At 53.4% G+C, this 14,281-nt stretch overlaps 3 protein-coding genes across 7 annotated transcripts in view; 2 read left to right on the top strand and 1 right to left on the bottom strand.

Annotated features, from left to right (window-relative positions):
* Positions 1-2,359, top strand: part of INO80B (INO80 complex subunit B) — a 327,102-nt gene extending 324,743 nt beyond the window's left edge. For both annotated transcript variants that reach the window (XM_050754492.1, XM_050754491.1), the window contains 3 exons: positions 217-335; positions 505-674; positions 1,745-2,359. In XM_050754492.1, coding sequence (XP_050610449.1) covers positions 217-335; positions 505-674; positions 1,745-2,275 — 820 coding nt within the window. In that variant the 3' untranslated portion in view covers positions 2,276-2,359. The remainder of the gene's footprint in view (positions 1-216; positions 336-504; positions 675-1,744) is intronic.
* A 343-nt stretch (positions 2,360-2,702) lies between these two features.
* Positions 2,703-5,948, top strand: WBP1 (WW domain binding protein 1). Of its 4 annotated transcripts, XM_050754505.1 has the most exons (6): positions 3,022-3,093; positions 3,251-3,539; positions 3,893-3,967; positions 4,058-4,160; positions 4,288-4,464; positions 5,268-5,948. In XM_050754505.1, exons 2-6 carry the CDS (start codon positions 3,399-3,401, stop codon positions 5,726-5,728), a joined length of 957 nt encoding a protein of 318 aa, XP_050610462.1. In that variant the 5' UTR covers positions 3,022-3,093; positions 3,251-3,398; the 3' UTR covers positions 5,729-5,948. The 4 variants fall into 4 exon arrangements, with proteins under 4 accessions (XP_050610463.1, XP_050610464.1, XP_050610465.1 ...); XM_050754506.1 differs by lacking the exon at positions 3,893-3,967 and having other exon boundaries at positions 2,703-3,093; positions 3,420-3,539; XM_050754507.1 differs by lacking the exon at positions 3,251-3,539 and having other exon boundaries at positions 2,706-3,093.
* Positions 5,949-6,133: 185 nt separating this feature from the next.
* On the bottom strand, positions 6,134-10,748 carry MOGS (mannosyl-oligosaccharide glucosidase). The gene is made up of 4 exons (XM_050754406.1): positions 9,648-10,748; positions 9,248-9,474; positions 8,255-8,451; positions 6,134-8,077 (listed from the first exon to the last, which is right to left on the bottom strand). Exons 1-4 carry the CDS (start codon positions 9,997-9,999, stop codon positions 6,340-6,342), a joined length of 2,514 nt encoding a protein of 837 aa, XP_050610363.1. The 5' UTR covers positions 10,000-10,748; the 3' UTR covers positions 6,134-6,339.
* Between the last annotated feature and the right edge of the window lie 3,533 nt (positions 10,749-14,281).

Below are 14,281 nucleotides of genomic sequence, written 5' to 3'. Positions count from 1 at the left end.
GGCCAAGAGGGTCAAAGTTTTATAAGGGGAACTTTAGGAGCAGAGAAAGTAGTTAGAAGCCGACTGGGCTTTCTAGAAGACCGAATGGACACTGTGACTTCAGGGTCCAGGTTTAGGCAGCAAGAGTCTTAAGAGGGTGGGGAAAGTTGGGTGGAGCTACTGCGTAGGAGGAGGAGACGCTTGCTCATTTTAAAGAGTAGTGTTGCTTCTCTGCAGTGTTCCTACCTTCACTGTGATCCCAGAGGGGCCTCGCTCACCCTCTCCCCTTATGGTTGTGGATAATGAAGAGGAACCTATGGAAGGAGTCCCCCTTGAGCAGTACCGTGCCTGGCTGGGTGAGAAGGATCTGGAGGTGGGGAAACTGGGTTTCTTATTATACCCGCCTAAGGAAAGAAGGTTGGTTCTGAAATGGGTTAGGATTTTCCATATCCCAGTATTAACTCAGCCAAATTAGGGTGCACCATCTGAACAATTCTATTTTTCTTTCTCCAACTTCCTTCCCAGATGAAGACAGTAATCTCTCTCCCTCTCCACTTCGGGACCTATCAGGAGGGTTAGGGGGTCAAGAGGAAGAGGAGGAACAGAGGTGGCTGGATGCCCTGGAGAAGGGGGAGCTGGATGATAATGGAGACCTCAAGAAGGAGATCAATGAGCGGCTGCTTACTGCTCGACAAGTATGTTGGTCATTGTTTATTCACTCACCAAAGTATACTGTATTGAGAACTCTCCACGACCCAAGCACTTTGCGTGGTAGTGGGGATATCGATAGTGGAGAAAAGACAGACAAAATTTCTGTTCTCCTGGAGCTAGTATTCTAGTGTGTGTGTTGGGGGGCTGGGAAGTAAATAAGTAAATAAATAATTTCAAAAAGCTATATGGTTTATGACAAAAAGAATAGGGTGATGAAATAGAAATGGCATAAACAAACAAATAGAAAATGACAGAAGAGAGACATTAGGGTAGTTAGAGAAGGCTTCTCTGAAGAGATAACATTTGCAATACCAGAGGAGCTTTTCCAGCAGAGACCAACAGGCGCACAGACCTTGAGACTGGAACATGTCTAGCAGAGTAAAGGAGAAGAAAAACTGCACAAGCCACTGAAGGGCTGTACGCAGAGAAGTGACAAACTTGGTTTACATTTCAATAGATTACTCTGGCATCCTTGTAGAGAATGAATCTCCGTGGAGACAAGAGATAGAAGTATGGAGACCAACTAGGAAGCTGTTGAAGTAATCAGCCGAGAGGCAGTGGTTGCTTTAACCAAGACCAAAGTGGTGGAGATGGAGAAAATCATATGAAATATGGCTATATTTTGGAAGTAGATACTTGTGGGGAGGGGAATGGAGAGAAAATATATCAAGGCTAAGCCTGGGATTTTGGCTTCAGCAGTTATCCAACTGATACTCTCTACTGAGATAAGATTAAAAACAACAGACCTCTGGGAAAGCTGGTACAGTTTTGGTGCACAGGTCAGGCAGGCAACATTATTGATGCTTCTCCCCTTGAGAGTTAAGGACCTAAAGCTGAATGTCAGGAGATCTGGGATGAGGCAGTATTTATGAAGAGGAACCTATGGAAGGTGTCCTGGAGAGGGTGCTTATTAATTAATATCCCGTCTCCTAAGGCCTGCGCTGCTCAAGACCCTGCCTTCCATGTCCCTGCTTTCCCCTCCCCCGATCTGACCGACCTCGCCTCTCCATCCTCCTCCGTTTTCAGACAGCACCCCGTCTCTGTCTCTCCCTAGCGAGCTCTGCTCCAGAAGGCGCGGAGTCAGCCTTCCCCGATGCTGCCGCTGCCTGTGGCTGAGGGCTGTCCAGCTCCTGCTCTCACAGAGGAGATGCTGCTGAAGCGCGAGGAGCGGGCGCGTAAGCGGCGGCTCCAGGCGGCGCGGCGGGCAGAAGAGCACAAGAACCAGACTATCGAGCGCCTCACCAAGACTGCGGCGACCAGTGGGCGGGGAGGCCGGGGAGCTGCACGGGGCGAGCGGCGGGGAGGGCGGGCTGCGGCTCCGGCCCCCATGGTGCGCTACTGCAGCGGAGCACAGGGTTCCACCCTTTCCTTCCCACCTGGCGTCCCCACCCCCACGGCGGTGTCTCAGCGGCCATCCCCCTTAGGCTCGCCTCCGCGCTGCTCTGTCCCCGGCTGTCCCCATCCGCGCCGCTACGCTTGCTCTCGCACCGGCCAGGCACTCTGCAGTCTTCAGTGCTACCGCATCAACCTGCAGATGCGGCTGGGGGGACCCGAGGGTCCTGGATCCCCCCTTTTGGCTACGTAAGGCCCTTACCTAACCTGGACTCTGCGCCCTGTCCCATGCCCGCTCTTGAGTGTCTTCCCCACCCTATTAAATTTCATCCGGTGCTTTGGCTTGTACAGAACTGGGGGAGTGGGATGTTGTGGGCAGACCAGTCTCCGGTATACACATATTTTGCCCCTGTCGGAGCTTGCGTCGATGCCTGGGGCTTGGAAAGCACCGCAAGAAACTGGGCTGGTTCGCGGCCAGAGTCGGACCGACTTTTGGGACCCCGCCTCTTACAGGCGGGATTACCTGGCGGTCGCCGGCATTTGGCGTCATTCCGAAAACATGGCGCAAGCCAATCAGCGGTAACCTTGGTCTTCGGGGCGGCTGTTCGTTGGTTGATATGCCAGAGCCTGTTCTGCTGTCTGTATTGGCTATTGCCGCTGTCAGTCAGGGCCGTGGGTCGAACCTTCCCCTACTCTTTGTCTGTACAAGCTCATGTTGTCTGGGAGAGCGGCGAAGGCGCTGCTGTGGATTGGTCACAGGGAGAAACCTCTTATCTGTTCCTATTGGCCTGTCCGTCAAGGGACGATGCTGATTGGTAGGGCAGAGCAATCTGAGTCCTAGTTGGTGGAGTTCTCCCCGGATGGAAGCTCAGGCCGCGTAGTGATGGTGGCGGCAGCGAAGATGGGCCGGGCAGGGACCATGGCGGTGGCAGCAGAGGTGGCAGGGGCGGGGCGGCTGGCGGTAGAGGAGGCTGTGGTCCTCAGGGGGCTGTAGGTGGAGGCATGGCTCGGGCCAGCAGCGGGAACGGCAGCGAGGAGGCCTGGGGGGCACTTCGGGCATCGCAACAGCAGGTATCCCAACAGCTCCAAAGCCTATCACGACAGCCGTTTGTCTCTTTCCCCTTTCCTTGTCCCTTCCTTTTTGGGGGTGGGGGAGGAACTCACGGAGCCAAAGGTACTGTGAAGTTCCTAAACATGTCCCACTCTTTGTCTAAACTTTGTAACGTAGATGCAGCTGACTTTTCCTGTAGCCTCATAGACCCCATCCCATGGCTGCAGTGGAAGCTTGCGGTGGCTCGCCAGTGACCAGAGGCATAGTGAGGCAGGCCCCAGGGAGGCTCCCTCTGTCTTGCAACAGTTATTTGTGATCTTTTTCTATGTGCCTGTTGTCACAACAGAGTCCGGCAGCGTCTTCTCTTGAGGGAGCAATTTGGAGAAGAGCTGGAACCCAGACTCGCGCCCTGGATGCCATCCTTTATCATCCACAGCTTCCCATCTGGTTGGGAGCACTGCTCTGGGTCTCACACTGCCCCTCCTCTGTCCTAGGGAGCCTGAGGCCCAGGGGTGGAAAGATCCAGTTGGGGGTGGGGGTAGTGAACCGCGCAGGATAATGAAAGCAACTTGCTTTGGAAATGACCTTCCCCTACCCGTTGTCTGAGACTATCTCAGACTGTCTTCTGACTTCTGCCAAAACACTCCCATAACAGAAAGCACCGAGGGGATGGGGGTAGGGGGGTTGGGGAGGGTGAGGCTTGAGTGTGAAGGAAGTCTTATATATGCAGACCTGAAATCTCCCTCTTTGTATGTCCACACTTTTGTCTTGTTCTCTAGACTGATTCTTGCTATTCCAAATCCTCTTCCACGTTGACAGCCCTTCAGATATTTCAACACTCCTCTCAGCATCCTCCACTTCCCCCATCTCTCCAAGCTGAACTTGGTTCACAGGGTGGGATTGTGTATGTGCATGCAGGAGGTGGGGGTGGACAGTGCCCTGCGCTGGAATCCCCCTTAGTTCTAAGTGCCTCCTTGCCCCCAGCTTCGAGAGCTGTGCCCAGGAGTGAACAACCAGCCCTACCTCTGTGAGAGTGGTCACTGCTGTGGGGAGACTGGCTGCTGCACCTACTACTATGAGCTCTGGTGTAAGTCTCCAAGAGGGATGTTTCCAGGTCCCTGTGCCCACCCTCCCTTGGACCTCAGAATTTCGGCCTTCAGGGCCCCTTCTCTGCATGAAAGATGCCTGAGTCGCTCCCTCCTTGCCTCTTGCAGGGTTCTGGCTGCTCTGGACTGTCCTCATCCTCTTTAGCTGCTGTTGCGCCTTCCGCCACCGACGAGCTAAACTCCGGCTGCAACAACAGCAGCGGCAGCGTGAAATCAACTTGTTGGCCTACCATGGGGCATGCCATGGGGCTGGTCCTTTCCCTACCGGTTCACTGCTTGACCTTCGTGAGTGACTTGATGCTCTGGGTCAACTACCAGTGGCCCTCCCCGAACCAGGACCCCAAATCATCTGACATTCCTTTTTCTACACATTTCAAAGTATTTTTCCCTAATATAAAAGCTAGCAGGGCCGGGCGCGGTGGCTCAAGCCTGTAATCCCAGCACTTTGGGAGGCCGAGACGGGCGGATCACAAGGTCAGGAGATCGAGACCATCCTGGCTAACACGGCGAAACCCCGTCTCTACTAAAAACACAAAAAATTAGCCGGGCGAGGTGGCGGCGCCTGTGGTCCCAGCTACTCGGGAGGCTGAGGCAGGAGAATGGCGTGAACCCGGGAGGCGGAGCTTGCAGTGAGCTGAGATCTGGCCACTGCACTCCAGCCTGGGCGACAGAGCGAGACTCCGTCTCAAAAAATAAATAAATAAATAAATAAATAAATAAAAGCTAGCAGGCCGGGCGCGGTGGCTCAAGCCTGTAATCCCAGCACTTTGGGAGGCCGAGACGGGCGGATCACGAGGTCAGGAGATCGAGACCATCCTGGCTAACAAGGTGAAACCCCATCTCAACTAAAAAATACAAAAAATAACTAGCCGGGCGAGGTGGCGGGCGCCTGTAGTCCCAGCTACTCGGGAGGCTGAGGCAGGAGAATGGCGTAAACCCGGGAGGCGGAGCTTGCAGTGAGCTGAGATCCGGCCACTGCATCCCAGCCTGGGCGACAGAACGAGACTCCCTCTCAAAAAAAAAAAAAAAAAGCTAGCACCCTATACCTGGTTGCCTTCAACGAATTATGCCAATTTTCTCCCCTGCAGGCCTCCTCAGCACCTTCAAGCCCCCAGCCTACGAGGATGTGGTTCACCACCCAGGCACACCACCCCCCGCTTATACTGTGGCCCCAGGCCTCCCCTTGACTGCTTCCAGCGAACAAACCTGGTGTTCCTCCTCATCCAGCTGCCCTGCCCACTTCGAAGGAACAAATGTGGAAGGTGTTTCCTCCCACCAGAGTGCCCCCCCTCATCAGGAGGGTGAGCCTGGGGCAGGGGTGAGCCCTGCCCCCACACCCCCCTCCTGTCGCTATCGCCGTTTAACTGGTGACTCCGGTATTGAGCTCTGCCCTTGTCCTGCCTCCAGTGAGGGTGAGCCAGTCAAGGAGGTGAGGGCTAGTGCCACCCTGCCAGATCTGGAGGACTATTCCCCTTGTGCACTGCCCCCAGATTCTGTACCGCAGGTCTCTCCCATGGGGCTGTCCTCCAGTGAAGGGGACATCCCGTAAGTTTTGAGAGGGTGGGTGGGTTACTTGCCCACCAGAAACAGCCCTAGTCCCACCTCCTTGCGTTCCCTTTGGCCCCTTCCTGCCTACCTAGATCTGCCCGAAAGGGCTGGAGCCCTGAGGAGAGGGGCAGTATTTGGGGGATTGTGCTAGCTTTACCCCCGCAAGGCATCAAGACATATACACAGGAGCCTTTGATCTCATTAAAGAGATTTGAACCAGCCACTTGTGGATTTGGGTGGACTAAAGCTCAACTCACTGCATTGCACTTGACCTGACTGGGTTTGAAGGGGACAGGTTATGGCCACTTGACCCCACCTTCCCTGAGGACAGCAGACAATCCTGAGGCCTGGACTGACCTAAGGCCTCTTGGTGAGGCAAATCTGGCAAAAGCAATAGAGTTCAAAATGTTTTTTCCAATTTATTTAGAAAAATAGACTCTGAATTCACATTCACCCCAGGGCTATGTGGGATGACAGTAAGGAGACACCTGAGATGAAATGAGGAAGGTTTGAATTACTGGTATCCAAGGGACTGGGGGCAGAAGCCAGAAGCCTTTGTCCCTCTAGAGCCAGAATGGTATGAGTGGCCTGGCTCCCCTCCTCTCCCTCCCTTCAGTAGTCTTCAGCCATGGCCAGTAAGACAAGGCTGGTCCAGCCGTGGAAAGGGCGGCAGCCCATGCCTCGCCCATCTCGGTCACTATACTGCTCCCAGAGAAAGCCTGTAGCCTGGTACTGGCGCCATACATTGCCTACCACATTGGCACGGAGCTCACTGTGGAGTTTGGCAGCCCGACCCTGGTGAGGACCCTCCAGATGCCCATAGTGGTGGAGTGCTCCCAAAGCCAGGTAGTTGACATTGAGCCACACAGCACCCCGCCAGTAGGGGGGATCATGCTCTGAATTGCGCTGGCCATAAAAGGAGCTGGAGGCTGCAAGGGAGCGTAAACCAAAGGGGCTCCAGAGATGGCGGCTATCAGCTAGAATGTCCAGCAGGGGCCCAAGGCGGGATGAGTTGGGGTCCAGCAGTCGCAGCAGCAAGGGAAAAAGACTGACATAGCCAAGGGCATCTACATACTGCAGTCGAGGTTGGGGCCGGCCCACCACCCGAACCAGCCCCTGAGGGGGCCTGGGCTTCAGCTGTACTGCTTTTGTGTGGTTCCCAAAGTCTGCAAAGACTCCTAGCTCTGGGGCCCAGTGCAGCTCATCCAGGCTCTCTGCTGCCTCCAGTGAGGCAGCCAGTGGGCCCAGCTCAGCAGCTACCTCAGCCTCACCCAGATACTCTGCCAGCTGCGTCAGCACACGGGCACCCAGTGCCACCCAACATCGCAGGTCCAGGTGCCGTTCGGTGACTGAAGGGTGTGAAGCCCGGGGATAGTCATCCAGCCCAGAGGGTAGGGTCTTGGGGTTCAGTAAGGTTGGTAAGGCAGGGTCCCGTCCCCGCCAGCGGTAAGATAGTGGAACTGGGCCTGCCTGGCTCTGATGGAGCCAGGAGAACCAGGCATGCAGGCGGGGGAAGGCCTTTCGGAGGAAGGCCAAGTCGTCAGGGTCACCAACCTCTAGCATATGGGCTACAGGCAAAAGTAGGGTTGGGGGGTTGGCATGGACTGCTCGTTGCACTAGGAATTCTGGAGGTACCCGGGCTCGGGCCTCATCCCCCAGTATCTGCTCCCTCCCAATCCAGCCATCAGCATTTAGCAGCCCCAGCCAGTGGCCTAGGGCTTCCCGGGTGAGGGAGGGATCCCACCGCTGAACCACCAGCTGGTGAAAGCCCTCATCCCAAAGGAAGCCTCGTGGGAAGAATGACCGGGAAGGCACTGCTGTAAAAAGAGGTAGGGGTGGAAAGAGGGCTGGGTCCACCTTCTGCTCAGACCCTTCCACCCCCATGTCTGGCAATACCAGTCCTTGTCCATAGAAGTAGCCAATTCCACCAAGGAGGCTGCTGAGGGCAGCCTGACCCAAAGCCTGCTCGCCAGGGCTCAGGCCCTTCTCCTTCAGCTGGAAGGTCTTCTCAAAGCGCTCTCTAAAGGCCTCAGCATGGCTCTCCAGGGCATGGGTCAGTAGACTGCCTGCCAGTCTTGGTAGGACTTGATTTCCTCCTGCCTTGGCACTGCCCGATTCAAACACAAACTCTATGGAAAAGGGAACTTTCAGGGTCACCTGCTGTATCAAGAACTGCCCCTGCCCTTGCCCACTTGGGCCTCTGTCCTCCCACTTCAGAGATCCTGGCAAGCCGAGGTAGCGTTCAGGGGAGGCCCCTGGGGGCCGATGCTGAAACCAGCTATTTAGGCGACTCTTTACCATCTCTGTCAGCAGGGGCAGTCCTGGGTTGGAGGTCCAGAAGACATTGTAGCTTGAAGGGGAGAAGATAAATAGGAAATATTATTCAAGAGAAGGCAGTGGGCATTATAAAGAGAAATACGAAATGTTCAGGAGTCAGGTTGGGAGGTCTCAGGCAGGGGACATGGAGACTGGTGAAAATGGGAATAACCACCCCTTCCATCCCTGAACATTCTCTTCCCCCAATTACCTGCCATACTTGGGGGCTGTATCCCCTGGACTAGTTGGTGGCAGAAGTGTAAAACGGAAGTCACCAAGTTCACTGGTGTGCCCACTGATGAACTTCAACTGCCCCTTGGACCCAACCTCTGGTATTAGGACTTCATTGCTATCTGTCACCACATAGAAGAACAGGGAGACCAAAGGGATGGCAGAGGTACCTGAGGCCTAAGTGACCAAGGAGGACAGAAAAGAACAGTGTTAGACTGGCATTCTCTCTTGAGAATCAGCCTTAGTGAGGGAAAGGAACAGCAGGCAGGGGTAATGTAAACAACATACATCTGGCAGTACTGAGGGTCACTGAGGGTAACCAGGTACACCCAAGTGGGATGAGATAAAGAGCCTTGCACTGGGTGCCCTGGAAGATAACAGTATACTTTGTACTATGTCCTACACTAAGAAATCTACACAGTTTATTTCATTTAATTCTTTTTTTTTTTTTTTTTTTTTTTTTTTTTGAGACACAGTTTCGCTCTTGTTGCCCAGGCTGGAGTGCAATGGCACGATCTTGGCTCAGTGCAACCTCCACCTCCTGGGTTCAAGCAATTCTCCTGCCTCAGCCTCCCGAGTAGCTTGGATTACAGGCATGCGCCACCATGCCCGGCTAATTTTGTATTTTTAGTAGAGACGGAGTTTCTCCATGTTGGCCAGGCTGGTCTGGAACTCCCGACCTCAGGTGATCTGACAGCCTCAGCCTCCCAGAGTACTGGGATTACAGGCGTGAGCCACCGCGCCCAGCCTCTTTTTCATTTAATTCTTACAGTCCTGTGAGTTAGGTGCTATTATTATCTACATTTTACATTTTACAAGCAAGGAAATCAAGGCTTAGAGATGCTCATAGAGGCAGCTGTTTAAGGCAGGATTTAAGCCAGGCAGCCAGAGCCCACTTCATGCTGCATTTGCTGGCAGCAAGGGAAGGATAGAGGGGGTCTGGGCTGAGAAAAGGGTGTCCTGAGGCCCTGACCTGAGGCTCTACAGTCACTCTCCAGCTCCAGTCCCCTCCGTGCTGACCCCCAGGCCTCTTGACGAACTCAGTGGTGAGCTTTAAGGCCCCATCCTGGATGTGCTGCCGCCCGAAGGAGAGGCCGTCGTGGAACTCCCAGCCATAGGGACCCACACCGTCCCCCTGCTCACACGTGTGCCTGAGCTTAGGAGTCCCCGGGGTGGTGCCCTGCTGCGCCCACATCAGTCCTGGGGGTAGAATGGCCACGTAAGTCAACGAGCAGGGGACCTGTCCCTCCGGGTCTCTGGGTCATCCCTCTTCATAACTCTCCTGATCCATTCCTCCCCACCCTTGATCTGGCTTCAAGCTGGGGCGCCCAGATTAGGAGTCCGCCTGCCTGCCCGCCCTGGGGCCCGGTTACCGGTGAGGAGTGGCTTCGGGCTGCGGGTCTTCATGCCGAAGTAGACGTGAGGGCGGTAAGTTCCCCAGAAGAGGTCCGGGGCCACGGCGGGGCTGGAGGAGTCGGCAGGCAACACAGGAGGCGCGGAGTGCAGCGTGACCGCCCGCCGCGCACGGTGCCACGCCAGCACCCAGCGCCCCGACATGCCCAGGGCCAAAGACAGGACCACGACGGCCAGAGCCACTCCTCCAGCCGTGCTACGCTGCCCGCCGCCCCGGCCGTCCCGTCGCCCGGGGCCTCCCCGAGCCGCCCTCTCGACGGTACGCACTCCCTCTGCCGGCACTGCGCGGCGCCGCCGCTCGCCCCGAGCCATTCTGGCACTGAGGTCCGCGTCGCGAGAGCTCAGAGAGGCGGCAGTGGAGCCGGGGTCCTGCCTCGCCTCTCCGGCTCCAGCTTCTCGCCCCAGCGACCACCGTCCGGTCAGCGACACCTGCCAGCCCGCGCCTGCGCCTCCGCCGCCGCGTCAGCCTCCCGCCGGAAGTCCCGCCCCGCCACATTAGGTTAAGTCCCAGAGTCCGGAACCGCTGCCTGCGGCTTGGCATAGGGTTCGTCTACAGCATCCGTCCTGGGCGTTGGTCCACCGGGACTGCGCTTATCTGGCAACTCCATGGAGTTCACAGGCTCGGAAAAACCAATCTAGCGTTGGGCTGAGGCATGAGAATCATTTGAACCCGGGAGGCGGAGGTTACAGTGAGCCGAGATCGTGCCATTGCACTCCAACCTGGGCGACAGAACGAGACTTCGTCTCAAAACAAAACAAAACAAAACAAAACAAAACACTGATGTGGCCAGGCTTGGAGGCTAACATCTGTAATCCCAGCACTTTGGGAGGCCAAAGCAGGTGGATCACCTGACATCAGTTCGAGACCAGCCTGGTCCACTTGGTAAAACCCTATCTCTACTAAAAATACAAAAATTAGCCGGGTGTGGTGGTGGGTGCCTGTAATCCCAGCTACTCGGGAGGCTGAGGCAGGAGAATTGCTTGAATCCGGGAGGCGAAGGTTGCAGTGAGCCAAGATCGGGCCATTGCACTCCAGCCTGGGCAACAAGAGTGAAACTCTATCTCAAAAAAAGAAAGGAAAGAAAGAAAGAAGGAAGGAAAGGAGGAAAGAAAATACTGATGCTTTATGCAACACGACCACTTATATTTCACTATAATCTGACTTCTGGCCCCACTCTCCACTGGTGGTAGACTTTTCGCTTATTAAACAATCATCTGACCAAACCCAGTGGTCAGTCCTATTTTTGTCTTTCTTGCTACCATTGCATTTGTCTACATCCTTATTGTAGCACTTATTACATACCTGTTTCATTATTCATCTTTGTATCACAGTACTAATCAATTATAGGCATAAGGTAGATGCTAAATATTTAGAAATTCAACAAATGTTTATTGTATACCCTATATTGCATTATGCAAGGTGCTGGGGACTCAGAGAAAATGGCCCCAACCTCAAGTTCACAATCTTGAAGCACAATGCCAGCGCTCAGTGCATGTGCAACCATCCCCATTTTTTTTAATTTGATTTTTTTTTTTTTTTTTTTTTTTTTTGAGACAGAGTCCCGCTCTGTCACCCAGGCTGGAGTGCAATGGCGTGATCTCAGTTCACTGCAACCTCTGCCTCCAGAGTTCAAGTGATTCTTCTTCCTCAGCCTCCCGAGTAGCTGGGATTACAGGCACCCACCACCATGCCCAGCTAATTTTTGTATTTTTAGTAGAGATGGAGTTTCACCAGGTTTGCCAGGCTGGTCTCGAACTCCTGACCTCAGGTGATCCAACCACCTCAGCCTCCCAAAGTGCTGGGATTACAGGTGTGAGCCAACACACCTGGCCAGGCCACCCCCATTTTTACAGATGAGGAGAGTAGTTAAGATTGACCCAAATAACAGCCAGTTAATTTTGGAGCTGGGGAACTCAAATCCAGGTTGTTCTTTTGACTTTAGAATAAGGCCTCTTAGGCCGGGTGCAGTGGCTCACACCTGTAATCCCAGCACTTTGGGAGGCCAAGGCGGGCAGATCACCTGAGGTCGAGAGTTCGAGACCAGCCTGACCAACATGGAGAAACCCCGTCTCTACTAAAAATACAGAATTAGCTGGGCATGATGGTGCATGCCTGTAATCCCAGCTACTCGTGAGGCAGAGTCAGGAGGATTACTTGAACCCAGGAAGCAGAGGTTTCAGTAAGCCGAGATCGTGCCATTGCAATCCAGCCTGGGTGACAAGAGTGAAACTCTGTCTAAAAAAAAAAAAAAAAAAGAATAAATAAGTCCTCTTAGATATGCTCCCAGCAATATTTTAGGCACTTTACAGATATTAATTCATTTAATCTCAACAGTCCAATGAGGAAAGTACTATTATTTTCATTTTACAAATGAAATAGGCACTGAGAGATTAAATAATTTGTCTAAAGTCATACAGCTACATAAGAACAAAGCTAGGATCTCAACCCCAAGCAGTCTGGCTCATTACAACAGTATACTGCCTCCTCCTAGCTTTCTTTTTTAAAGGGGGAGGGGAAAAACAGTCCTTTGAAGATAGCACCCTTTTAGACAGGGAAAAGGTATAGTAATGCTGCTGTAGGAGGGTTGTGGGAAATGTATCTGGCAAAGTACACAGCAGGCCACTGACTACAGATCTTTTGTTACCTAGCTGAGCATTCTGAAGGTGTCTAAAGCAGTGGCTTTCAACCATTTTCCTACAACCCACAATAAGAAATAATTCCATAGTGCAACCCAGTATGTGCAGATACACATGCACACACAACTTATATACAGATTACAGACTTAAAACGAGTTTCCTAAAAGAATACTTCCAACTGGGTGTGGTGGCTCATGTCTGTAATCACAGCACTTTAGGACGCTAAGGCAGGAGAATCGCTTGAGTTCAGGTGTTCTAGGAGGAGACCCCCCCCCATCTACAAAAAAATTAAAAATTAGGGTTGGCCAGGTGTGGTGGCTCACGCCTGTAATCCCGACACCTTGGAAGGCTGAGGCGGGTGGATCACCTGAGGTCAGGAGTTCGAGACCAGACTGGCAAACATGGTGAAACCCTGCCTCTACTAAAAACACAAAAAATAGACGGGCATGGTGGTGCGCACCTGTAATCCCAGCTACTTGGGAGGCTGAGGCAGGATAATTGCTTGAACCTGGGAGGCAGAGGTTGCAGTGAGCCGAGATGGCACCATCGCACTCCAGCCTGGGGTGACAGAGCAAGACTCCGTCTCAAAAAAAAAAATTTGGGAGGCCAAGACCAGTGGATTACTTGAGATCAGGAGTTCCTGACCAGCCTGGCCAACATGGTGAAACTCCGTCTCTGCTGAAAATACAAAAATTTGCTGGAAATTGCTTGAACCCAGGAGATGGAGGTTGCAGTGAGCCAAGATTGTGCTCCAGTGCACTCCAGCCTGGGCAACAGAGCAAGACTCCATCTCAAAAAAAAAAAAAAAAAAAAATTAAGCCAGGCATGGTGGCTCACGCCTGTAATCCCAGCTACTTGGGAGGCTGAGGTGGGAGAACAATCCCAGCTACTTGGGAGGCTGAGGTGGGAGAACTGCTTGAGCCCAGGAGATGGAGGCTGCAGTGAGCTACAATTGTGCCACCGCACTCCAGCCTGGGTGACAAAGCATGACTTAATCTATTTAAACTTCCTATTCTAAGTGCCATGCAGTCTGATTTTTTTTTTTTTTTTTTGAGATGGAGCCTTGTTCTTGTCAACCAGGCTAGAGTGCAGTGGTGCCATCGGCTCACTGCAACCTCCACCTCCCGGGTTAAAGCAATTCTTCTGCCTCAGCCTCCCAAGTGGCTGGGATTACAGGTGCCAACCACCACGCCTGGCTAATTTTTTGTATTTTTAGTACAGATGAGGTTTCACCATATTGGTCAGGCTGGTCTCGAACTCCTGACCTCAGGTGATTTTGCCCACCTCGGCTTCTCAAAGTGATGGGATTACAGGCATGAGCCACTGAACTCAGCCTCAGTCTGAAAATTTTTATTCTATTCTTTTTTTTTTTTGACAAAGTCTCACTCCATCACCGGAGCTGGAGTGCAGTGGCATGATCTTGGCTCACCGCAGCCTCTACCTCCTGGGTTCAAGCAATTTTCCTGTCTCAGCCTCCTGAGTAGGTGGGATTACAGGTGCCCGCCACCACACCCAGCTAATTTTTTTGTCTTTTTAGTAGAGACAGGGTTTCATCATATTGGCCAGGCTGGTCTCTAACTCCCAACCTCAGGCAATCTGCCTGCCAAGGCCTCCCAAAGTGCTGGGATTACAGGCATGAGCCACGGCACCCAGCCTACCTTTTTTTTTTTTTTTTTTTTTTTTTTTTAAGAATGGTTGCCGGGCGCGGTGGCTCACGCCTGTAATCCCAGCACTTTGGGAGGCCGAGGCGGGCGGATCACAAGGTCAGGAGATCGAGACCACGGTGAAACCCCGTCTCTACTAAAAATACAAAAAATTAGCTGGGCGCGGTTGTGGGCGCCTGTAGTCCCAGCTACTCGGGAGGCTGAGGCAGGAGAATGGCGTGAACCCGGGAGGCGGAGCTTGCAGTGAGCCGAGATCGCGCCACTGCACTCCAGCCTGGGCGACAGAGCGAGAC

Source organism: Macaca thibetana, chromosome 13 (assembly GCF_024542745.1).
Source record: "Macaca thibetana thibetana isolate TM-01 chromosome 13, ASM2454274v1, whole genome shotgun sequence".
NCBI lineage: Eukaryota > Metazoa > Chordata > Mammalia > Primates > Cercopithecidae > Macaca > Macaca thibetana.
The sequence above is the reverse complement of the archived record's forward strand: the minus strand, read 5'-3'. Positions and strand labels throughout refer to the sequence as shown.